The sequence below is a fragment of the Microplitis mediator genome, chromosome 9 (assembly GCF_029852145.1).
Source record: "Microplitis mediator isolate UGA2020A chromosome 9, iyMicMedi2.1, whole genome shotgun sequence".
NCBI classification, from domain to species: Eukaryota; Metazoa; Arthropoda; class Insecta; order Hymenoptera; family Braconidae; genus Microplitis; species Microplitis mediator.
In genome coordinates this window covers 17,047,060-17,072,864 of record NC_079977.1, presented here as the reverse complement: position 1 = coordinate 17,072,864, position 25,805 = coordinate 17,047,060, and the positions used below count along the sequence as shown (strand labels likewise).

At 32.4% G+C, this 25,805-nt stretch overlaps 2 protein-coding genes across 2 annotated transcripts; both read left to right on the top strand.

The window, feature by feature from the left end:
* The first annotated feature begins 89 nt into the window (after positions 1-89).
* On the top strand, positions 90-3,834 carry LOC130675109 (uncharacterized). Its single transcript, XM_057480604.1, has 5 exons — positions 90-231; positions 300-383; positions 811-1,005; positions 3,339-3,506; positions 3,587-3,834. Exons 1-5 carry the CDS (start codon positions 199-201, stop codon positions 3,776-3,778), a joined length of 672 nt encoding a protein of 223 aa, XP_057336587.1. The 5' UTR covers positions 90-198; the 3' UTR covers positions 3,779-3,834.
* A 1,977-nt stretch (positions 3,835-5,811) lies between these two features.
* Positions 5,812-15,354, top strand: LOC130675110 (uncharacterized). Its single transcript, XM_057480605.1, has 5 exons — positions 5,812-5,938; positions 6,007-6,090; positions 12,833-13,027; positions 14,874-15,041; positions 15,122-15,354. Exons 1-5 carry the CDS (start codon positions 5,906-5,908, stop codon positions 15,311-15,313), a joined length of 672 nt encoding a protein of 223 aa, XP_057336588.1. The 5' UTR covers positions 5,812-5,905; the 3' UTR covers positions 15,314-15,354.
* The last annotated feature ends 10,451 nt before the right edge of the window (positions 15,355-25,805 follow it).

The following is a 25,805-nucleotide window of genomic DNA, read 5'->3' as shown; positions in this document are numbered from 1 at the left end:
TTAATGGAGTTTGACTGTACTTCTACAATCATATGTTTAACTTGTAAGCAGCAATTATCGATAACGATAATTGATGTAATTTTAGTATATCGCGAATGTTACCGATAATTAAGCAAGCGGGTTTCAATACTAACGAAGTCTAAATAATTTTTTTAGTATCAATAGTTCTTATCATTACTTCTGACAATAACTAGAACAATGAAAACTTTGACAAAAATCGCAATAGTAAAGGTAACAAAATATTTAAATATTAAAATACATTATCAATTAATGATTTCTTCTATTTACATGTGGATTAGATTTATCTATTGAGTGCACAACTGAGTACTCTCATTTCTACAGATGGTCGTAATGCAAAGGGTGGCCAATCTAGTTCGGGTATTGTAAGTCAACAAATACTTAATCGTTAATTTAGCAATAAATCTATTTGTATTGCACACTGCTATTATTTTTATACTGCAGTTACCCGATAAAAAAGTTATATTATGATGTATAATAATATCTCAATAGTTATCCAAGGCAACATGGACTAGGCGAAAATTCTAAAAAAATAATTTTTTCATATTTTTATCGGCAAATTATGAAAAATTCGATTTACTTGTTGCACCAGAGGACGTGCCGAAAACGGTGATCATTACGCCTTTCGAATTATTTGAGTTTCGGTTCATGACGTTTCCCGGGAAATAATGTTCAGATATGATCATATATGATCATGTATGAATACTCAGATCTGATCAGATCCGAAAAATGGCCCTGTATGATCATGTATGTTAACTTAAAATTTTATTCACTGCCATTAATGTGTTTTAGATCTCAGGGGTTAATGGCATGGAAACAGAGACTTCCAAAGATCAAACAGACCAAGGATACAAGTATATTGTAGACATTGATCGAACTGATTTATCCACGCCTGGTAACACTTATTTATATGCACATTACAATAAAGATAACGATTCATATTTGTTATATCGTAAAACAATGGAGACAGGAAATGACCTCCAAATAGTAATTATTTTGTTTGAATAACTGTGTACTGTAAAAAAAAAAAACGGTATCAAAATGGACTCACTTTAATACCGTTACGATGTTAAAATGATCACAGCGGTGTAGCGGTGTTATTCAACCGGTGTTAAAACGGTGCACATGTGGGGTAAATCAATTCCGATCGGAGTATGAGGGTCTAAGTATAAACGTTTCAAAATCTACAAATAAAAAATCGGTCTATCGGTTGACACTTCGGGCCAGCCCCAAAACTTCTCGCTGTATTCGAGCTCAAAGAGCTCGAAAACATCATTGTGAATACATTTTCGAGCTCGAAAATACTTTTGTATGCCGTTGTTTTCGAAAAAAAAAACGTTTTTTACCATTTTTTCTCCAACGATATCTCTCGAACGAATTGACCGATTGAGACGGTTGAGGTGGCAATCGACGCGTTTCATTGAGTACTAGAGCTGATTAGATTTTATAATTGTTGATTTTTCGACTAAATAAGAATACTTTTGTACTCATAGAACGATTCAAGTACTAAGTACATTTGTACTGAGATTAAAAGTTGCATTTAAGTACTAGATCATTGGTGTTTCTAACAAAAAATAATTAAAAACTCCGAGAGTATTTTTTAGATTGACTATAGAAGTTAAGCCAATAATAAATTAAAACGATTCAACTTTTTAACTCTAAAAGAACTTTTTATTTAAAATTTTATGTCAATAGAAAGAAGTTTTTTTTTTTTTAAGAACCCGTAAAGAAATGATGTTATAAAATTTCATATAATCATTTTTGCACGGGTATATAAAAATGATTGATTAGACTACTGCTTGAAGCTGAAACATAAACTGTACACAGAAAAAAAAAAATTCTCGACTGAAGGTAAATATTCTTGATTTAAGAAAATTTTTTTGGAGACCTAAATCCTCTCAGATAAAGTAGAAATCTTCTGCGACCAAGACGAATTTTTTTTAACCAAGACAAATTCTCTTGGCTCAAGAAAATCTTGACTTGGTTCCCGAAAACGTTTGTCTTCAAAAATATTTTCTTGACTCAAGATAACTTTTTTTTCTGTGTACGCGTGTACTTATTTGAACTAAACAGTATAAATTTGACAATAATATATTAATATCATCTAATGAATAAATTTGACTATTAAAATCTTAGGAGTGCAATAGTATATTCAAAAATTATAATTTTAAGTCTCAATCGTCGTATGTAAAGTTCTGGCAGTGATAGAATAAGTATTAAAATTTTTTTTTTAATAGATACTGTGGCAATTATAAGTTCTAATTACAATTATGCTTAGTACTTATATCAAATTTAAGTAAAAAGTACAATAGTCTTTAGTACTTACTACAACTTTCAAGTACCAAGTACAATGTATTTAGTATAGATAAATCATCAAAAATACTAAGTTACAAACTATTTAGTACTTTTTCTGTTTCTAAGGATAAGTGTTTTTTAGACACGTACCAATAATTAATTTGGGTTTCAAGTCAAATTTTACTTAAATACTCAGTATTTATTAAATCCTATTTTGCCCATCCCTGATTAAAACAATAGATCACCTATTTCTTTGGGCCATAAAACATCTGGTGAGCTAACCACAAATTATGTGGATTAGGGTGCCTAATACTTTTGGGCCAACGCTGTACATACACTCGGACATCATCTTAAAATTAGTCAGAATAGATTCCTAGGACCTCAAAACGTCTAGGCCTGTTGAAACCTCGGTTTTCTAAAATTGGACCAAAACCAATAACTTCCCTTATTTTATGATAATTTTCAATTTTATTGGCGCGAAGTTAAATATTTATTGCCTATAAAATTGAAAAAAATGACTTGAATAATCTGAAAAAAATTGCATCAATTTTTGATCACTTATCAAATTAAATATTTAGAAAAAATATTATAATTTTTTAAATTATAGCTCTGATGTTTTTTATGAGGTAATACCTGATTTAATGATATGAAATTAATCATTGATAGTTTTATTTCATTTTTCTTGGTGATTTAGTTTGCAAAGAGACTTCAATCATAAAAATCTGTGTTCCGTTCCATATATTATACAATAACATTGACGTCTCATTGTGGTCGATTATTCTTTGAATTTCTCCATAAATTGGTAAATCTGTCTTATCATTAATTTTTGAAACAATAAAAAATTGTTTTTTTATTCGAAACACAATGAGACTTCTGATACTTCAAAATAAAGCTTATTTTTTTAACACTGCTTAACACCGGGAAAAATTTTAACACCGCTGCCGACGTTATTTTAACACCGATAATCTTAACACCTGGATATTAAATTGTGGCCGTTATTATAACTGTTTATTTGTAAACAATAGTCCGCAGCCTTGATCTTCGTGAATAATAAGCTTGTTTACAAATCAATATTCGGTGTGAAAATGAATCCTGTGTGCGATCATTCATATCCCGAGGGGTCTACTGAAGCCAATGTTTGGAAAATTATAAATTTGCTTGTTATGAACGGCCAAGAATGCCCAATACCAAAAGTATTTAAATAATTATGAGCAATACTTTTTTGCAGAACATTAAAACTATAGGTAGTCAATCATTTCCATTTATTTTTTAGGAGACAAATTATACTCTTCCTATTAAGATGTCATCAGTAGAACTCACGTTCAATGAAGCAATACCATGTGGTGATTATTCGTTAAATCTCGCTTTCGATACACCGCAGGATAAATTTGCAGTGGGGGCTGATCTTGCATTCAAAATTGAAAAAGGCTCAACTGAGTGTACAGATAAGACTCGTAAACTTTAGTAATTATTCATTATTGTAATGTTTACTATTCAAAATGAAAATAAAACATTGTGAAAACACTAATTTTGTAATTTTTTTCACATCTTGTAACGGGGTAGAATTGTTTTATTTTATTTTCGGAATTTAAATCGGCTCGCGCCAAAAACGAAAGTGACCTCCTCCTACAACAACGGCTGACACAAGACACACCTACTCATCATTGGGGTCGCTAACGTCGAGTTTCGACGAAGTTGTTTTAGAAGTTGGTAGACTTGGGACCGAGAGATTCGTGAGCCAGAGACGACGAGCTGTCGTTCTCTTGGCTACTGGCTCGCATCGTGGACGGACGCTTTTCCTGGCCACTGCAACCAGTTCAATTCTCGACCAACGGCACGCAACGGTGACGGACGTTTTTCCCGGATACCTACGGATTACTACTACTACGCATTACTACTAACTTGTAACAACGTACGCCGAAAGTCTAGCCAAGACCTGATAAGTCCACCTGGGGTGGAAGCTTATCTGAGTAAATTACAATAAATTGGAGTAATCGAGTAATTGGAGTTATTACATAAATTTGGACTATTGGAAGATAATTGTTGGAGAAGTTAAAGTGGATTTTGGACCTAAAGGAAATTGTTGGTTTGGATTGGAGGATTGGACGAGTGGAGGACTCGAGACAGGTCATCTGGAGATCATACAATTTTTACATAGATACGACATAAAAATGACTTTATTGATGACTTTGAGATGATGTCATATAGTGTGACATAATTATGACATGGAACTGACCTAAAATTTGACTTTTATATAACATCATAATGGTGACTTAAATATTATGTCCTATCCCTATTATACTATGACGTCATATTAAAGTCATAAATTTATGTATTATTTACGTAAGAAATAAATCATAAAATTACATAAATTACAAGTCATATTCTGACGTAAAAGTGATATAATAATACCGTCATATGCTTACATAAGTAACAGCTCATATTTTCACGTAAAATTGATGTACGATGAACGTCATACTTAAGCATTAACTCCAGGTCATCCTCTTACATACCACTGAGGTAATATTAATGTCATGACTGCATGAAAATAAACGGTATTCTTATGTTAATAAACTATATTTTAAACTATGTATTATACTACTTCGTATTATGTATCGATTTAATAATCGATAGTGTAATTTCATGTAAAATTTCTTAATTTTTATTTTTATTTGTAGTGTCCAAATTTTAGTTACCATAAATTATCTTTAAATGCAAACATTAAATATACTTTTAACGTTATTGAAAGGATTAGGATTATCATATAAATAAAATGTATAAACTAATTTCAAAGTCAATTGTTATATTGTAATATAGGTACAGTAACAAAATAATCACTATTAACATATGGAAAATATAATTATTTCGACTTTACAACGTCCGTTGTAACAGTTATCAATTCTGGATTAATACGCTTTTTTAACGAGGAGCTCGAAAATAAATTCACAGTGATGTTTTCAAGCTCCTTGAACTCGAAAACAGCGGGTAGTTTTTGGGGCTGGCCCGCAGGGCCAACCGACGCCCAGATTTTTTTCTTTCAACCATTTTGTTATAAAAAAACATATTTGCAATGCACTTTTTTTTCTAATTGTTTTAAATCGTTTCTTTTAATAAGGGTTAGTATTAATTACTACTATGAAAGATGGCTGATAAAAATCCATGTATAATCATAAATAGAGCCACGGATTGTTCATATTCATAAGTGTACAGTAGACTAACAGTGCAGATTACAATTCATCAGTAGTAAATGTTAAGCAGCGTTGACGTGAGACGTTAGTTGGTAGGGTGACCCCTCCCAGGAAAAAAAATAAAAAACTTTATAAAATTTTATACAATGTATTAAAGTTTAGTAAAAGTTAAAAAAAAAATTTTTTTCCTGGTATTGAAAATTCTAATTTCCTTAGGCTTATAGATACTTCTACAATCATATGATAAACTTGTAAGCAGCAATTATCGATAACGATAATTGATGTAATTTTAGTATATCGCGAATGTTACCGATAATTAAGCAAGCGGGTTTCAGTACTAATAGTCAAAATTAATTTTTTAGTGTCAATAGTTCTTATCGTTACTTCTGACAATAACTAGAACAATGAAAACTTTGACAAAAATCGCAATAGTAGAGGTAACAAAACATTTAAATATTAAAATACATTATCAATTAATGATTTCTTCTATTTACATGTGGATTAGATTTATCTATTGAGTGCACAACTGAGTACTCTCATTTCTACAGATGGTCGTAATGCAAAGGGTGGCCAATCTAGTTCGGGTATTGTAAGTCAACAAATACTTAATCGTTAATTTAGCAATAAATCCATTTGGATTGCACACTTTTATAATTTTTATACTGCAGTTACCCGCACAGAAAAAAAGGAAATCTTAACAGGGGTTATCAGATATTTTCGGCTGGGTTTTTTTCAGAAACAAAATCTCTCAATACAAAACACAGACCGCACTTTGATGCATTACTATCTAATCTAGCGAAGAACGCTTTAATTGATTCATAATATTCGTTTGTTTAAGAGAAAAACTCGGCCGAAGTTTCCATTTACTGTACAAGTGCAACAAAGATAGTACTGTTCATAGACTTGAGTGTAATAGAGAGAAAAGTGCGAACCCCTGTTAAACCAAGAAATAAAACGTCTTCGAAATTTTTTTCTTGAACCAAGCGAAATTTCTTACTTTATTGAAGTAAAAAAATTATTTAGATCAAAAAATTATTTCCTTCGCGGAAGACATAATTTTCTTAGTCTGAAACATAAATTCTTTAAACCAAGAAAAATCTTTCTTGGTCCCAAAATTTTTTTTTTTGGTTCGAGAAGATTTTTTTTTCATTTCAACAATTTTTTTTTTGGCTGAAAATTGTTATGTTTTTAAGTCAAGAAAAAATGTCTTGAGCTGAAACGAAAAAGTTTTTAAACCATGAAAAATAATGTTTTAAACCAAGAACAAACTTTCTTGGCCCAAGAAAGTTTGTTCTTGGTTTAAAGCATTATTTTTTTCGGGCCAAGATATTGTTCTTAACTCGAGAAATTTTTTTCTTGTCCGAAGACTGTTACCTTATCGAGTCAGGAAACAATGTCTTGAGCTAAAAAAAAAGTTTTTGTACTAAGGAAAAAAATTTTTTAAACCAAGAAGAAGTTCTCTTGGGCCAAAAAATTTTTTTTTGTCGCAGACGAAAAAAAATTTTTCAGCCAAGAAATTAATTTCTTTGATTAAGCAAATAAATTTATCGAGCTAAAAAATTTTATTCTTTTTAACTTCCCGCTAAAAAAATCGACGATTTTCGAAAAATTCGGGAAGTTATTGTTTTCACCCCGATTAGCGAAAATCGAAATTTCATCAGATGTTGACGTTTTGAGGTCCTATGAAGCTATTCTGACTATACTCAAACCAAGAGTTTAAATTATTTAAACCAACTCCCTTTATTTTTAGTTCGAGTTTGTACCGTTTATTGTTTCAAAACCTCATAGTTCTTTAATTAAGTGTATAATTTTCTCAAACTAAATATTTTTATTTTTTGGTTTAAGTAAGTAACATACTCAGGTTATGAAAAATGTTTATTATACTAAAAAATGCAAGTTTTTGAAACAAGTAAATCTATTATTGGACCAAGTATGAAATATGTATTGGCTTAAGAATTTTTTTTCTTAATTGAAGATTTAAAATTCAAGAAATTATTCCACTTTGTTCAAAAAATTTCCGGTTTTCATTCCACTCGCTGAAAAATTTCTTGGTTGAAGAAAAATTTTCTTGAGTCAAGATTTTTTTTTCTGTGCGGAAAAAAGTTACATTATGATGTATAATAATATCTCAACAGTTATCCATGCCCGATAAAAAATGTTTAGATCCAATCATATATGATTGGATCCGAACAGTCAGATATGCTTGGATCCAAATTTTGACGCGATCCAAGCGGATCCAAACAGATCTCAAAATATCCAAAGAGATCCAAACAGATCTCACTATATCCACGAATATATAAGTGTATCCAAGCAGATCTGCGTAAATGTCGATCTTTAAAGAAATCTACATAGATTTAAGCCCATATATCTTAAGAAGTTTCACTACATTCTAATGAATGTATGCATTTTTGCACGACTCATGATGTGAAGCATCAGAGTGTGCTTTAAGATCGAAAAATTTTTGTCTTATTGTCTTATTGACAATTTATAAATATAGTGAAACCTAAACTTATAATTAACCTTCTTAATAAGACAATTTATAGATAAATTGAGAAAAATATAGATAGCCCGAACTGGGAATCGAACCCAGACCATGTCGGTATCGCGCAGAGTGCTCTACTAGTTGAGCTATCCGGTCCTATACGATATTCCGTTCAATTTGATCTATAACTCATTGAGCTCTACAGCTCGACGATTCAGGAGCCTTACCTGTATTTAAATATTATTGGATTTGACCAAATATGACTACATATAGACACACATTTTTGGACATAGTCATAAATTCTTGGATATACGTATATCTGCTTAGATATTAATTATTTTTGCATCTATATACCCACATACATGCAGATGGGTCTGAGCAGATATAACTACATGTACTTATATATGCTTGGATATAAGTATATCTACTTGGGTATAAATCTATATATCTGCTTATATATGATTAGATCTGAGCAGATATAATTATATATGCTTATATCTAACATGTATTTGGATATTGTGAGCTAGCCGGAATATTTTAAATTGTCTCTATCCTGTGCTTTTACCACTTACAACTTTTTGTTACATAGAAAAGTGCGAGAGAATAAGTATATTTACGGGTGTTCGAACGGTAAAGACTAGGATATTGATATCAATAATAATTAAAACAAAATATAGTGTAACGTGGTGGAATGCTTTAGCATTCCGTTTGTTTGGGCAAGAACTAAAAATAATTGTTTTATAAATTTATTCGAGTTTAATAATAAATTGTATTGTTGCTTGATTATAATGAATGCGGAGTGAACTCAGATTTGTAGCTTTTCAATGTGGACTGTATGCGTGACTGGTGTTGATGAATACTCAGCGTGATGATAAGCACAGCGACGGATCTGATGATGCAGAGCGATGGCTTGTAGTCTCGTACAAGCTCCTTTAAATCTCGTACTTTCTCGTTCAAACTCGTACTAACTCGTTCAATTCTCGTAATTTCTCGTTCGCAGTGATGAAGCAGCAGCTTTTGGGAATAATACGTCGTTAATGGCTTACTCGGATATTAGAAAATTAGCTACAGATCAGCTTAGGAGTCAGAAAGTAATGTTAGAGTTCTCGCGAGCCACGAACTGGTGTTACGAGCCGCTCAAGCTGAATGTTATTAGACTGAAGATGGAGTGAACAGATACGTAATCGTAAGAATGTCTCGAGACGTAGGTCTCGATCAGACAGATCCACCATGATAGCTGACGACTCACCAGGCAATGTCCTGGTCGCGTGGGACCAGAGACTTTCTGATTAAGATCATGGTAACAGATAGTGGACAGGTCGGCCATCATGGTGTGATCGAGTAAGAGCATGTGCTGATGCTGTCTGCTAGGGCATCTGACGGATCACAAGGTGGAGCCCCGGTCGCAAATGAACCCGGACCAGGAAGACCTTGTGACAGACTGAGAGAGGTCAGATGCGGACTAGCCAGACGAGAATCCAGTAGGTATCTCTCGAAATGTCCGATCTAGCCGATTCACCATAACCGCTGACGGATCACCAGGCAGTGTCCCAGTTGCCGAGAACCAGGGACGGTTCTGAGTGAGGCCTTGGTGAGAACTGGGGGTAGGTCAGCCATTATGATGCAATCGGTAAGGAGAGAATACCCGAAAGGACTCTCCTGATTAGATATGGTCCGCTATAACCACTGACGAATCACAAGGCGGTATCCCGGTCGCCGAGAACCAGGGATCATGCCAAGAAGGCCTTGTGAGAACAGTTGAAGGTCAATCGTTATAGCGTGACCCCATAAGAATATCAGAGTAATGTCAATATGCCAAAGAGACTGGTAATTGAATCTGTGTACATACCGAAAGGCAACCCAGGTTATGATTTAGTTAAACCTGAATCGAGTGATTGAGATCTGGTAGACTGCGATGAGCCGATCTGGATACCAAGCTCAGACCAGAGCGGACTTGTGTGATGCGGCTCACTGATGATCGAGACCTACTGCTTGCTCCGGATGCTGTACACTTGCTCGTTGATGATCGTTGATGGCTGAGCAGAAGTATTACACAAAGAGGATTGATCACTTCTAACGTAACTGCCGTTGCGCAGGAGGCCAGTGACAGCAGATAACCACTGATAAAATTCTCGAGAGACTGAAATCAATTAGAACTGAAACAGTGCCGATTCACTGTATGAAGTAAAGAATTAATTGAACTGGTAGCTGATAATTTGTATGAAGCTAGTCAGACAAACTGGTAAGAATGGAGATACTCGATGTGCTCGGTACCAGAAGTTCAGAGAGACTGCTGGTGAAAACGGCAACGACTAGATCCATACCGCGAGTATGCTGAAAAAAAAGGTTCAAGAACTGGTTTCGAAGTTTCTCGATTTTCCGTTTTCCTGTGAGCGTAAGAAAGTCCTGTAAACTTATTTATAATAAAAAATGCTATGTATAAAAAAAAAGGAATGAAATCTGGCGACCAAATGTTCGCGTAGACGAGCTGCGTATGCGGGCGAAAGGCTCGCGCTGTGTACAGAAAGAATCAACTTTTAAGGCCCCGAACCCGGGACAGTCATAAAAGTAGGTACACGGGCGATGTTGCGAGCAGCGCAGAGCTAAAATATTTAGTTTGAACAGAAAGAATTATATTTTCGAATATTCTATTTTATTCTGGAAATTCACATTTGTGAATTTTTTTGTAACAACTATTAAGTTTATTTTTTCATGTAGCAATTTTCAACACCGTTTAAATTTAATTTCGACTCGCACCAAAATATCCGGCCACCTTCTTCAACAACTGCCAATATGAAAGAAAATATAGCCACTTATGCGCTGGGGTCACTGTGGTCGAGTTCCTCGAAATTTGGTTTTAAGGGTTGGTCAGCCTGAATCGAGAGAGGTACAATGCCCAGAGAAGACGAGTGGTCGGTCTCTTGGTTACTGGCTCTCGTCGTGGACGGACGCATTTCCTGACCAATACAGCCACTACGTACTATATTCCTGCTTTTACTATCTACTTACTACTACTGACGCTATAATTGTAGTTAAGAGCCTATAAGCCCACGCCGTGGAAGCTTATTTGAATTGATTTAAACTATTATTTGAAGTTAATTGAAGTCTATCTTATTGGGATTGGATACGGAGATTTAATTTGCTGAGGATTTTTGGAGGATATTGGACCGAGGAAAGGATTGTTGGAGAGGAGATCTAGGAGTTGTTGGTGTTGAAGGAGGTTAAGAGTAAAGTGAGTGGCGTAAATTGTCGATTATCATATTTGTTGTAATTTAATCAGTCAGTAGGGTCTTTTGTAAATTAATCAGTAGAGTCATTTGTCTTAAATTAATTCAGTCGAAGTTTGTAAATAATTTAGCCAGTCGAGTCAGTATTATCATCCATCTTTTGGTTATTGTTCACATTTCATCATACTTTGTAAAACGACTTCGTTTTAATAAATGTCATAGTTATCAGTCTTATTGAAATATATTAATTAATTATCAAACCGTGTCAACCTTCCTGATAAGTTAACATAAGAATTCTCTCTATTTAATTTTTTTACTAAGTAGTCCAGTACGGGGTTATCCTCGTCCTGAGGTTCACTGAGCATAGCTAGATAGGTACGTAGAACACCTCAAGTTTTACACATGTGTGGGTCCTTATGTTATCAAGACCGTATTATATTAATAACGTAAGTGGGACCTATTACAATACAGTCATCTAACATTACAAAATGCCCACCGATGCTGTGCCCAGTAAACACATCAACGTAAATTTGACGTCAGAGTGACCTCACGCTAAGTCATCATTTACGTAAGATATGAGTCATGAATGAGTCAGGTTTGACTCATTATTTCGCACTTCTTTACGTAAGACGATGTAAAACTAATGACGTAAACACGACGTAAATGTGATGTTTTTGTGACATTCTACGACTCCTTGAGCTCCTTGAGCTCGAAAACATTGTTGTGGATACATTTTCGGGCTCGAAAAGACTTTTGTATGTCATTGTTTTCAAAAAAAATCGACCGATCTTAATGGTTGAGGCAACAATCGACGCGTTTTATTGAATTCTAAAGCTGCCTAGATTTAGGAATTGATCGAATAAGTCACTTCAAAGATAAATGAAAAAAACCGTTTTCCTCCATTTCTTTCGCCAACAATATCTCTTGAACGCATTAACCGATTGAGATGGTTGAGGTAATCGACCCGCTTTTTTGCAGTTCATCAGTCGTTATTCACACACTTTTGAAAATTCATTCTATGATTGTTTTATTTTAATAAATCAATGATAAAAAACAATGACTTGAAAACTACATCAGTATCACGTAAACAACTGACTTGCCACTGATGTGAAGCGATGCTTCCAGAGTAACATCCATACTACGTATGACCGTAACTTTACTACAGACATTAATGTATGACTTCAAAATTACGTCATTAGGATGTACAATAATGACTTTATTTCTACGTAACAGTGTGATTTAGATCTTATGTCAAGCGTACGTAATATATAAGTCATGGCTGTGATGTCATACAAGAGTCATGCTTTACATCAATATTATGCCATACGTTTTGACATCATACTAAAGTCATATAGAACGTAAGGTTGACGACCAATTTACATAAGATGCCGTGAAATTTCTATGACTTACGTATTACGTCAAACTAAGGTCATGTGTTCACTGGGTGGGTAACAGCTAGTTATGTATAATTTCAGATAATTTTGTGTGAATTTTTATAGTCTCATATAATAATGTATGACTTTTTATATAAAATGATGTTTTCTGCCCGTGGCGATGTGACAAGTTCTTTAAATATAAGTTGTTAACTTAAAATTTAATTCACTGCCATTAATGTGTTTTAGATCCCAGGGGTTAATGGCATGGAAACAGATACTTCCAAAGATGAAACAGACCAAGGATACAAGTATATTGTAGACATTGAACGAACTGATATAACCACGCCGGCTAACCCTTATTTATATGCACATTACAATAAAGATAACGATTCATATTTGTTATATCGTAAAACAATGGAGACAGGAAATGATCTCCAAATAGTAATTATTTTGTTTAAATAACTGTGTACTGTAAAAAAAACGGTATCAAAATGGACTCACTTTAATACCGTTAAGATGTTGAAATGATCAAAGAGGTGTAGCGGTGTTATTCAACCGGTGTTAAAACGGTTTACATATGGGGTAAATCAATTCCAATCGAATTCTTGAAAATACTTTTGTATGCCATTGTTTTCGAAAATAAAACGTTTTTTACCATTTTTTCCCCAACGATAACTCTCGAACGAATTGACCGATTGAGACGGTTGAGGTGGCAATCGACGCGTTTCGTTGGGTTCTGGAGCTGATTAGATTTTAGAATTGATCAGATGAGTCACTTCAAGGATAATCGAAAGAAACTGCTTTTTACCATTTCTTTCTCCAACGATATCTCTCGAAGAAACTAACCGATTGAGATGGTTAAGGTGGTAATCGATGCGTTTATTAAATTCGAGAGCTGAATAGATTTTGGAGTCGATCGTTTGAGTTGTTTCCGAGAAATCAATAAAACACTAGAAAAAAAAATTTTTTTTTTCGTAATTCACCAATATTATCGAGTCTACTTGATCAAATGATCTGAAATTTTCAAAAAAGTTGATGGCCATCAAGCTCTTTCGATTGCCGCCTTAACCATTCCAATCGGTTCATTAGTTAAAACGTTACAAAGAGTTTACATACATACATACACACCATTTAAATATAGTAAAAACCTAAACATGTAAATCTTCTTAATAAGACAATTTATAGATAAATTGAGGAAAATATAGAGAGCCCGAACCGGGAATCGAACCCAGACCAATTCGGTATCGCGCCGAGTGCTCTACCAGATATTCATGTACGAAATTAACTTCTTCGATCGATTGAGTAAAAAATCTACCTTCCATTTCGGCTGCCGAATGGTCTTTTTTTTAAAACTTTCAGTTTTATTAGCGGGAAGTTAAATATTCATTGCCTATAAAAAAAAAATAACTTGAATAATCTGAAGACATTGCATAAATTTTTGATCACTTATCAAATTAAATATTTAGAAATAATATTATAATTTTTTAAATTATAGTTCTGATGTTTTTTATGAGGTAATACCTGATTTAAACCCTGATTAAATAACTTAATTCGATCGAATTAAACAGAATTAAATTTTTAATTCTATTTAATTCAGATAAATTCTGTTAATTCGGTACCTAACTTAAAAATGAATTCTGTCTAATTCGGCAGGAAAACCAGAATTTGTCCAAATTAAAACGAATTCAAATAAGTCTATTTGGTTCCATTCTGATTAATTCGAAAATAATTCTCCAATTTCTGGTTCTGAATCCGAATTGAACTGAATTAAAACGAATTTGAAATTTTGAAATCGGTTTTATTTTTTATAATTCAAATTCAAATTTTCAATCCAGTTAAATTCTGTTTTGCAGAATTCAATAGAATATAATAGAATTAAAATTTTTAATACGGTCGAATTCAGTTGTTTACTCAGGGAAGGTAATAAATTAATCATTGATAGTTTTATTTCATTTTTCTTGCTGATTTAGTTTGCAAAGCGACTTCAATCATAAAAATCTGTGTTCCATATATTATACAATAACATTAACGTCTCATTGTGGTCGATTATTCTTTGAATTTCTCCATAAATTGGCAAATTTGTCGTATCATTAATTTTTGAAATAATAAAAAATTGTTTTCGTATTCGAAACATAATGAAACTTTAAAATAAAGCTCATTTTTTTAACACTGCTTAACACCGGGAAAAATTTTAACACCGCTGCCGATGTTATTTTAACACCGATAATCTTAACACCTGGATAGCATATTGTGGCCGTTATTATAACTGATTATTTGTAAACAATAGTACTCAGCCTTGATCTACACGAATGGTAAGCTTGTTTACCAATCAAGATTCGGTGTGAAAATGAATCCTGTGTGCGATCATTCATATCCCGAGGGGTCTACTGAAGCCAATGTTTGGAAAGTTATAAATTTGCTTATTATGGACGGTCAAGACTGCCCAATACCAGAAGTATTTAAATAATTATGAGCAATACTTTTTTGCGGAACATTAAAACTGTAGGTAGTCAATAATTTCCATTTATTCTTTAGGGGATAAATTATACTCTTCCTATTAAGATGTCATCAGTAGAACTCACGTTCAATGAAGCAATACCATGTGGTGATTATTCGTTAAATCTCGCTTTCGATACACCGCAGGATAAATTTGCAGTGGGGGCTGATCTTGCATTCAAAATTGAAAAAGGCTCAACTGAGTGTACAGATGAGACTCATAAACTTTAATAATTATTCATTATTGTAATGTTTACTATTCAAAATTAAAATAAAACATTGTTCAAATACTAATTTTGTAATTTTTTTGCACACCTCAAGTGCGAAAGCACTGAGGGTGTTTTATAAATGGATAGACCCTTGTTATTTAGGAAGTGTGTTAATTTTGACTACACACTTGGTTTTAGAGTGCATCATTAAATGTTTATAGCATAATTCCTCATAAATACTCAAACTATCAGCTGATGTTACATATTTAGGCAGCGAATTCCAAAATTTAATGCCTGCTATCAGAAATGACTTCTGATAACAATAACTATGACACGGTGACTAGACTAGGCCAAAAAAATCGACTATTTTTTTTTTTTCGATACTGTGAAAATATTATTTCTAATGAGAGAAAAAAATTATTGTGCAAGTTTGATATTAAGAAGTGTATCGTTACGACTTTCAGTTTTTTTACAGAAATTTCATTTTTTACCCAAAACTCGTAAATCATCTATCTGAAAAATTTGAGCAATGTTTATTGTTAAAGGAAATTGAATTCCCTACAAAAAATATCTCTTAGTAAATTGACGTAAAACGAGCTGTTTACTTGTAACCGTGCCTTAAACATTGATTCGTTTTTTAAATTCTTTGTTTCTATTTTGGATTTTGTAACTACTAGAAATATTAAAATTTTTTTTAGTCAAGATACAGATTCTTGAAGGAAATTTAATGCTCTACAAAAAAGGTCTCCTAACATTTTTTGCTAAATTCACTCCTTCGAAAGTTATTCAAGGATGAATTTGAGTCAAAACGATTTCAATAACCTGAATAACTTTTGAAGGATTAGCAGATATATTTTTAACACTTGATTTGCGCTTGTCAAATTTATTTTCAAGAACTTTATTACATTTAGAAAGCTTACTTAATTCACTATTTATTCTGTCTAAAGTATCTAATTTTTTATTGACCGAATCAATTACTTGAAAATACTCTGAATTACCTGCATTATTATTGCTGTTGACAGAACAAACAATACAGTTTTGACGTATCAATGATTTAACATCTTTATTTGATTGACTATCTCATTAGTGCTGATTATTTTTTTTCGTAAAGGATGCGCCTTACTTTTTAATTTATCGGATTTTCAAAGTTCAACACAAAATGTAACTTCTTTCGAGGTTGAAAAACTCAAAAAGATAATTCGAATAATGTTTTTTAACTTAAGGAACTCAAAAAGAGTGGAAAGTTTCGGGGCTGACCCGCAGGATCAACCGTTTTCCAGATTCCCCTTATGATTTGTCTTTATAAGTAAAATTTCATTTAATCGCTCTAGTTTCCATTGACATAAAATTCAAGGAATTTTTTATAATACATTAACTTTTTCAAAGTGAGGTTAAAAAGTTGTTATAAATAGTTTAATGAAACCTTCGGATAAAAAAGTCTTTAAAACTTTTTTCTCCTACTGTTAATAATTTTTAACTTGATTGTATATTTTTTTTTTTTTTATCGCGGAAATCCGATTGCATGGAAAGAACTTAATTAGTGACAAAGACGACAGCGAATTTGCGAGTGGTTAGAACAATAAAAAATATATACATTGAGTCAATGAATAAATGTAGGTGGTGAATTAAATAGAAGTCTATCGTTGTATTCTGACTTGGGTTAGTCCGTCGAGGCGAGCAATGAAACTTTTTCAATGTTCCGTTAATAGAGTTATATTGTAAGTTTTTAGTTTAGCAGTGGGGTGGTCTATGGATTTTTTAATGATCCTAAAACGCGTTCGTTTTTTGTTGTCACTTTATTATATTCTTTTTTTCTTAATCAAATTTTAATGCCTTTAATCACATAATACACTCACTGCTATTCATAATCCGCAAGAAACTTGAACGTTGTGTTATAAACGTGACCCTAGATAATGTTTTTTAAGTTAAATTTTAAAACTAATTTATCAGTTTTTAAATTATGCCCAAGTATTCATCAAATCCATTATCACCTTTTCTCAAGTCTAAGCTTTTAATGTAAAGTGTTTTTTCCGTTTTTGCAATAGAAAAAAACAAGGCAACACGCTCAAGATTTTACACATGAGTCGAAAAATTTGTTCTGATTTTAGTCTAACTGGACTACATTTGAACTAATTGGTCTGTATTTGAACGAGTTGAGCAAGGCGCGGTCAATGCGTTAAATGCGTGCCGAGCGTTGGTCTAACCTATATGTTTGTATACATGCAATTGTGATAGTGACAAAAATGATTTAATAATTTGGGATAGTTAATCATTTAGCAATATTTTTTGTCTTATAATTAATACTTTAATTTGATCACTACCCGAGTAAAAATTAAAAAGGTGATTTGAGCCTCCAAATCCTACACGAGGGTAAGGAGGTTCAAATCATCTTTTTAGAAAATGAAAATCCATGCATTGAAAAGGTGATTTGAACCTAAATGTGGTAACTTTGTCCGCTTTTACCAAGTTTAGGTTCGAATCATCTTTTTAAGAAGGTAACATAAGCCTCCAGAGCCTAAATTTATAGATCGAGAAAGACTCTCATCGGATCGCGTACGATTGGTAAAGAAATAGAAGGGAAAAGGGGGCCACTAATTAGAAATGGCCACCATGATCGGAAAAAATTTGAAATTTAAAAATTCCAAAAATAATTTTTTAGTAATAAATGTTTCGTTGTAAGTTAAAAAATAATAAAATTTAAAATATTAATAATAATAGCTAAAGTTATACGAGTAGGCGTTCGAATAGAATAGTACTAAGTCATTCGAAATTCGAATTGAATAATTACAGCCTCTGACTTATTAGTATATGATTAATTAATTATTTTATGTGAACAATAAATACAAGCGATGTATTGGATAACGGAAACTGCCAAAGAAATTGAAAAAAAACTGCTGAAAAATAATCTGCTGCCGCCGGGATTTGAAACCAAGACCTACACTGAGAAAAAAAAATACTTTTATCAAGAACATTTACTTGAGACAAAAACATATATTCTTGATAATTTTCAAGAATATATAATTTTATCTCAAGAATTTGTAGAATTGGAGGAAATAATTTTTATTTAATTCAAGTAAAGCTATTCTTTTGTTTACTCATAATATAATATAAAATTCATATAATAACAAAAATAAATTTGATGCTCTTTTCTCAAGAAATTGATAATTTATAATAATAAAATAAATATTTTGAACGGATTTCTTGAACCAAGCAATTCTTGTTTGGAAAATAGTATTTTTTTTTCTCAGTGTAACGACTATGAAGCACAACCACTGCCGCATTGCTACTCGGACGCTCACGATCAGTTGGTAATATCTTTATGTATTTAGAACGCAGATATTATTATAACAATAATATCATGCAAAAGACTTGAGCTCATTCGAAGTTACATATTAAAAGTATGGTAGGCCATGGAGGGTTAAAATACCATTTTAAAAAGGTGATTTACTCCTCCATACGCTACTTTTAGGACATCGAGGACTTAAATAACACATTACATTTAGCGACAAGTCCAACATCAAAAGAACTGAGGCTTTGAAGGCTCAAACTACTGTTTTAATTTTGACTCGGGGAGTTTAACTTGATATTAATTTACTTGATAATTATTCTTAAATATATAATTATAAATACAAGACGTGTAATAATAATTCAACAATTGGGAAGTTTTAATTTTGTTTGATTTTATTTTAAATATCAGTTATAATAATAATCTAAGTATGCAATAATGATAATAAATAAATATTTGCATGTAAATCAGAATTTTATGTTGTATACATATCATTCTATAGAGTCATTCCGTTTATTTTAGCCATTGCACAACCAGCCCCATACCATGCCCAACTAGCCCCACTAGTGGGGCACGTTGAGCAATTTGGAGCGCTCACGCATTTCCAGGAATAACTTGTAAATTTACACTCGGATCGTTTTTGTGTCGCTAGACCTTTTGAAGAAGACTAAATTACGAACCTAACAGCACATGAATTGATTAAATCCGATGCATCGTCTTAAAGTTATGGAAGGTCAAACTAAAAAGTGATCGACTAGCCCCTCTACCCTATATATTACGTACATATGAAAGAAGATCTGCATCAAATTGTGACGTAGTAATCAAGTCATTGTTGTACACCATAATGACGTAATTTTAAAGTCATACATCTACGTCAGTAGCAAAGTCACGGTTATACCTGATATGGATGGCACTCTTAAATCATCTCTTTACATTAGTGGCAAGGCAGTATTTTACGTGATACTGATGTAGTTTTTAAGTTATTGTTTTTTATCATCTATTTATTAAAATAAAACAATCATAGAATGAATTTTCAAAATTGTGTACATAGCAACTGAACGACAAACATTTTTGGGGCCAAAGTAATCGATAGACTCGATAATAGATTATTCAGACGTTTTAGATTAAATCATTCACGTAAGCAAAAAAATTTAACTTTATTTTTTTTAATGATATACCAAAAATATCATTTAGGATGACAAAGAAAATTTTGCGAAAGTTTGTACTCTTTTAATTATGACGGGGAACCTCTCTTACTGGAGCTGAACCTGTCACTCTAGCAACCTTGTGAAAGGGCACCACTGGAAGTGTCTAGCTCGGTCTTCCAGTATCGGTTTTACTTAGTCTCTCGTTTATAAGGAAAAGTGGATAGAGAAATTACTACAAAATTATTCGTATGATTGATATTTTATTTATTCACAATCTCTACACTGCATTCACAAGTCTCCAAACACACAAGTTTTCTGGACTAACACACACACACGTGATTCCCCTGGACTAGTTTCGACTGGACAATTGTACAAGTAGGTAGTTGTGGCTTAAATCGGAGTCGGGCGACCTGCCACGACTTCCGTTTATTTTACCTTGGGTTTTCGCACCACCGGCTGAAGGTCCTGCCTGCCTGGTCGATCCTCCGCGACCCCGGGTTGGACAGGCGTTACTTCTGGCCGTTGCTTAGGGAGCGAGTGACCTGCCACGCTTCCTTGAGGACAAAACTTTCAGCAGTTAGAAAGACTGGAAGTGCTGGTGACCCGACAAGCAATTTTAGTCTGATGATACGAGCGACCTCCCACGTTATCACTGCTCTTTCTTAGGTTAGTTAGCACTAGGGAAAGCTGCTGCTGACTGTCTGTTTTGGGCTAAAACAGTCCCTTTTATATCCACCTTGGGCCTACCCCTTCTTACGGAGGTCACCTGATCATTGACACCAATCGGTGATTCTCTTTTACACCTGTCCGTAATTTTTAAAGGGCCCTTCTGGACTGATGAACTTACAATCTAACTGTGGCTAAATTGGCTAGTGTATAATTTGGTAAGTAACAATACTTAGTTACCAACGACCGTCGATCTTCTGAAATTATTTGTAATACTGGATTGTTAATTAACTTTTTGGGATTTTACCCTATCACATAATTTTTGATTAGAAAATATGATTTGTGATGATTAAAAATGATTAAAAATTTTATCATTATTAATTGTCTTTTATATTCATAACCGTCATGGTTTTTCACATTTAATCATCTCTAATCGTAAAATAATATTACAATTTCTTTCCCCGCGAGAGGATTAATAACGATTGAAATTGCAATCGTTTTTGATACTTTTAAATCATCATTTGATTTTTCATGACGATTTGAAACGATTAAAACATTTTTAATCGTCATTAGTCGTATTTTCTAATCAGGTATATATTAAGATTATGAAGTTTAGTATCGCAATTTGTCAATCGATGAAATTCCGTACGATTTTGTGGAATTATTTAATGTTTCGCAAAATTTTGTAAATTTCACATTACAGCAAAAAAAGAAAATTACAAATAATTTTATATAGTATCACACAATTTGGGAAAATCTCTAAAAGACGAATTTTTTTTGTTTTCGAGTTAAATTTGATAAAATTTTATCGAATTTTTGAGAATTTTATGGGAATTCTTATAAAATGTCAAAGAATTTTATAGGAATTCATAAGATTCTATAAAATTATCATCCAATACCAAGAGTGTTGATTCTAAAAAATGACATACAATATAGAGTTTTTATAAAATTTTATGAGACTTTATAAAATTTTATGAGACTTTATAAAATTTTATATAATTATTACCGAGTCCGACTAATATTGTTTTTATAAATTTTTCTATAAGTTCATAGAATTTTTCAAAACTTTGTAAAAATCAACCACAAAAAATTATGAACTCCGTCTTCTTTGGCATTTAACATTCTAAATATAGAACGGAAACAAGTCTGATATTGGTCTGGATAGGAATTAGTGCCGACAAAAACTGATTAAACTCCCCTTTAAAATAAATACAATACATAAAACCAAATTCAAAAAAAAATATTCGAAGTTGTCATTTATTTTAAAACATATTCAATTATTCGACCCCGGGTGCGTGTGCACACGACTCGTGTAGCCAACTCGCTGTGCAATGCACTATTACTACATCCCATATAAATATTCCGACTTAACAAAAAACATATTACTTTATTGCACGACTCATAATGCGAAGCATTAGGGAGTGCTTTACGATCGAAAATTTTTTTTTGCCTCCTTTCTACAACTATTTCTGTTATTATCGTCTTATTAGTGAACAGAAACATCTCAAATGATGCACCAATTTACAGACAATGTAATAAAGTTTATTTCTGCAATTTTCAAAAACAAATTCAGCACTATAGAAACGAGAAAATCATTAAAATAAACTAAAAAATTTTCCCGTCAAGCAGTAAAAAAATTTTGTAGCTTGAAAACACAATATCTTGAAAAAGAATCCATAATTTAACTCCATTTTTTTTTTAAATGACTCGTTTTACCCTAGAAGGATTTGCTTTCGAAAATGGCTATCTAACTTTGTGTTATACAGTTATCATTAATAAAAAATTAAATCGCATTTGTCTTTAATTTTAGCCTAAATCTGTGTGGACGTTCGTCTTAACAAGTGCGCATGCGTGGTATTTTTTTTTTCTCGTACTATCACCCAGTGTGCCTGCGCCATACTTCTAACCAATTCATTTGGCGCGGGTATTTCGACAATAAAAATATAAAAAATTGAGATTAGACGAATAAATAAATAAATAAAAATAATAAATAAAAAAATAGAAATAGAAAAAAAAACGTAAAATTTTTCACAGATCGTACGGCGAAAGATTTCGGAATTTTTTACGTTTGAAATTTATTATTTTTTTTTTTTTATTATTTTTATATAAATAAATAACATTTGTACTTCAAATTTTACTTATTTTATTTTGCCTGCGACATTACCCTTACGGAATATTTTAATGTTTACGATCAAATAAGCATTATGAGTCGTGCACTTTTGGATTTTCCAAACATTTTTTTTTATATTTACGAACAAAATAACCAAGTATGTTTAGTACAACATAAGATTTACAAATCCATAATCTGAAATGCTTTAAAAAGTGGATATACTCATAATCTATTTTGCTCTGTATTTCGTATTTCACTCAAAGAAAACGTCTTACTCAGAGGATTTTCATTTTATCATTAACTGACGTAAAAAAAAATGCATTCCACATTTTCCTTTCACCAAAAAAATTAGCTAACATCTCTGTAGTAAAATTGTTATCTTACAAACCTTCGCTTCCCTTTGCATACCAAATGGTGATGTTGGTTACTGATGTAATAAGCGGAAGCTTGAAATTTCTAAGTTACACGATTGCCGTACGGAGAACAAGACCGAGTTCCTTCTAGTAAGGTTAGTTGAACTTTGATCGTAGATTGAAAGAGCTGAGTGGATTGTAAGTTGGTGTATGGTTTAGTTGAAGTTTCTTAGCCTTTCTGCTCGGCTTCGCGTTCACCTCCAACAAGATATTTCCTCAGCATACATAACCTTATTCGATACATCGTCCTATTCTACATTATAGTATCTTCTTTTATGCCGAAGATAATACGGAAGTCGATAGCAAAAAAAAGGAAGGTTGTTTGGCATCGAAACTTTTGGAAACTTCTTAGTAGTTACTAAGGTGTCTAAAAAAAAAAACATTTGTCTTTCTCGGATGGAAGTACAAAAGTTTCATTTGGATATAAAAATATGCCTGTGAAAATTAGGGCTCTTAATATTGACATTAAGAGGTTCCGCATCGCTCTTTTCTAGTTTTCATAAGAATAACATGAAAATTTTTTTTGCGTCTTCTGATTTTTATAACTAGATAACGATGTTTCGTAGGAAAAATCTGTAGACATATTTGTGTAGGAAATTGAATGTCTTACGAAAAAAAGTCTCTTATCATTTTTAGGTAGATTTTTTCTAAAATCTAGTTATTGTATTTGTCCTAATGGTCAATTTTTGTCGGAATTTTGTCATAACCTAGCGTAATTGTTTGAGTAGGGTTCAAAAATACCTTTAATGAAAAAATTTATGTATGTGTACAGATAAGATACCGGCGGGTAATAAGGCCTAGCTAAGGGAGATTTTGAATAGAATCGAAAATATTGCATTTATTTATCGAAATGTATCATTAATCTTCATTTCAATACATTAGCCATAAAATATAATGAAGTAATGGTAATTTATACCACAAACAAAAAAAACATTAAACTTTTACAAAAATTATACGAATAGGCCTTATTTTACTACGGTAGGGTAATAAGGCCAACGGGTTAAACAAACTGGAATAGTTTAATTATACTTAATAAAATTGGTATAAGAAATGAATCATCACTTAAATTTAGCAACAATACTTTTTTAAAGACAGAAGACTAGATTGCTTTGCTCAACAGCACTTAAAACTATCAGTATCCTTTTTAAGAGTTAGAAGACTAGATTGTTTTTTATGACTTCTTCTGCGCTACGACATCATATGACGGATGATGAAATATAGAGGGCAGGGAACGTGGTATCGGGACTCTATAAACTTGTCGTAACATCTCTATGCAAGACCCTTCTACTAGAGCAGCCTTTAGCGGAGGCGGATATTTTAAATATCATTTCTTTCACTTAGGCCTTATTACCCGACAGGCCTTATTACCCGCGGGTACCTTATGTAATATAACAGTTTTGAAGACACGATTGCGCTTACAATTCTTATCGGATCCTAATGACATTTTCCACACTCATTCTATGGGTAATTATCACGGTTAAGTTCGACGATGGTCTCAACTGGTCGATTAGTTTAGAAGTTATGGCTGTTTGAAATTTCTACGATTTTTCGGAAATTGTGTAAAATGCACCGTTTCTTCAGGTGAATTATTTACAAAAAAATTTAATTTTATCAAATTTATTTAGTATCCAGAAATTTTTTTTTTTTCGTACTTTAGGGGGTATCTCATTTTGCCAGCCAAAATGAACATTTTTTTTTGTTTAATGGCAACTGAAAATCTTTTTTAGTTACTTTGAATATCATTAAAAAAAAAAGATTTAGCGTATTTGAGTCCTCGAAAACTTAGCATTTCTTTAAGTACTCCGTTTCACCCCCTTCCCCTATATTATTTCTCGAAAGTCGGCAAACAAAATCAATGGTCTCCTAGTTAAATTAAGTACCTCGTGCGAAGTCATTAACTCTTAGTTTTTAGGGTCTTTCGAGTCGGTACAAAATAAGCTTGGTTTGTCCGGAGGGTGGTCTTAGCGTTTGATCAAACTAAAGTGTCAGGCGTAGAAGTTAATACAATAAACGAGTTACGAAATTCACTTAACATTATCCGATTTCCGAGGATACTATGATGCTAGCCAATTAGCAAATGGATAGAACTTGCACATCTCCAAAAGCTATTTACTCTTTCACTGTATCTCTCTCTCCCTTACTTTCTCTAGCTCACTCTTTATATCACATTAACAAAGGCGTATTTATCGCCAGTGGATAGAAACTAACTCACCGTATAACAAGCTAGCTGTTTAAGTCCACATAAAATACAGTATGTTAAATATGTGCCTGCAAGCAATGAAAATGCTAAGCATAATCATCGCTTGGCCATTTAAGGTTTCTTTTTATTCTTGCGAATAAAGATAAAAAATAATATTTTCTCATTTTCATTCGTGTAAAATTATTTAAAATTAGACATTTGTAGGAGACTATGGCAATTATCTGATGACGATAAAATGATGGTGAAAAAATTTAATACTAAATGTAGGTTATAGACAATGAGCTGACGTCATGCGACAGTAGAATTTATTGTTGGAGAGGAAATAAAAGTAAATTATAGAGAACAAAGCTGGATAAAATGAACATACGGAAAAATTTATATAAATTTTTTTATTCACATCGTCAATTTTTAAAATCATTTGTGAGCTTTTACTCTAGTTGGAATTATTGTAATGAGATAAAAAAATACTATGGCTTCGTCCATAATTTACTAAAATTTTTTTTTTTATATTTATTTTTAATTGATAAAAAATTTTTGGCCGCTATAATAAAAGGAAAATTTTTTAAAATCAAATAAGTTGGTCTAATAAATGTAGTTACTTATTTTAAGAATATTTTAATGGTTTCCATATGAGTTCACTAATGATCCATTACACGGAACGACTCGAGCGTGAACGCGCTTAGGGCGTTTT

Bases quoted from the DNA above. Each gene is read 5' to 3' on its own strand.
- LOC130675109 (XM_057480604.1), top strand. From the start codon at position 199: ATGAAAACTTTGACAAAAATCGCAATAGTAAAG. The intron at 232-299 runs GTAACAAAATAT...CATGTGGATTAG, and splicing joins CAAAAATCGCAATAGTAAAG to ATTTATCTATTGAGTGCACA. The intron at 3,507-3,586 runs GTATTTAAATAA...TTTATTTTTTAG, and splicing joins AAGAATGCCCAATACCAAAA to GAGACAAATTATACTCTTCC.
- LOC130675110 (XM_057480605.1), top strand. From the start codon at position 5,906: ATGAAAACTTTGACAAAAATCGCAATAGTAGAG. The intron at 5,939-6,006 runs GTAACAAAACAT...CATGTGGATTAG, and splicing joins CAAAAATCGCAATAGTAGAG to ATTTATCTATTGAGTGCACA. The intron at 13,028-14,873 runs GTAATTATTTTG...TGTAAACAATAG, and splicing joins CAGGAAATGATCTCCAAATA to TACTCAGCCTTGATCTACAC.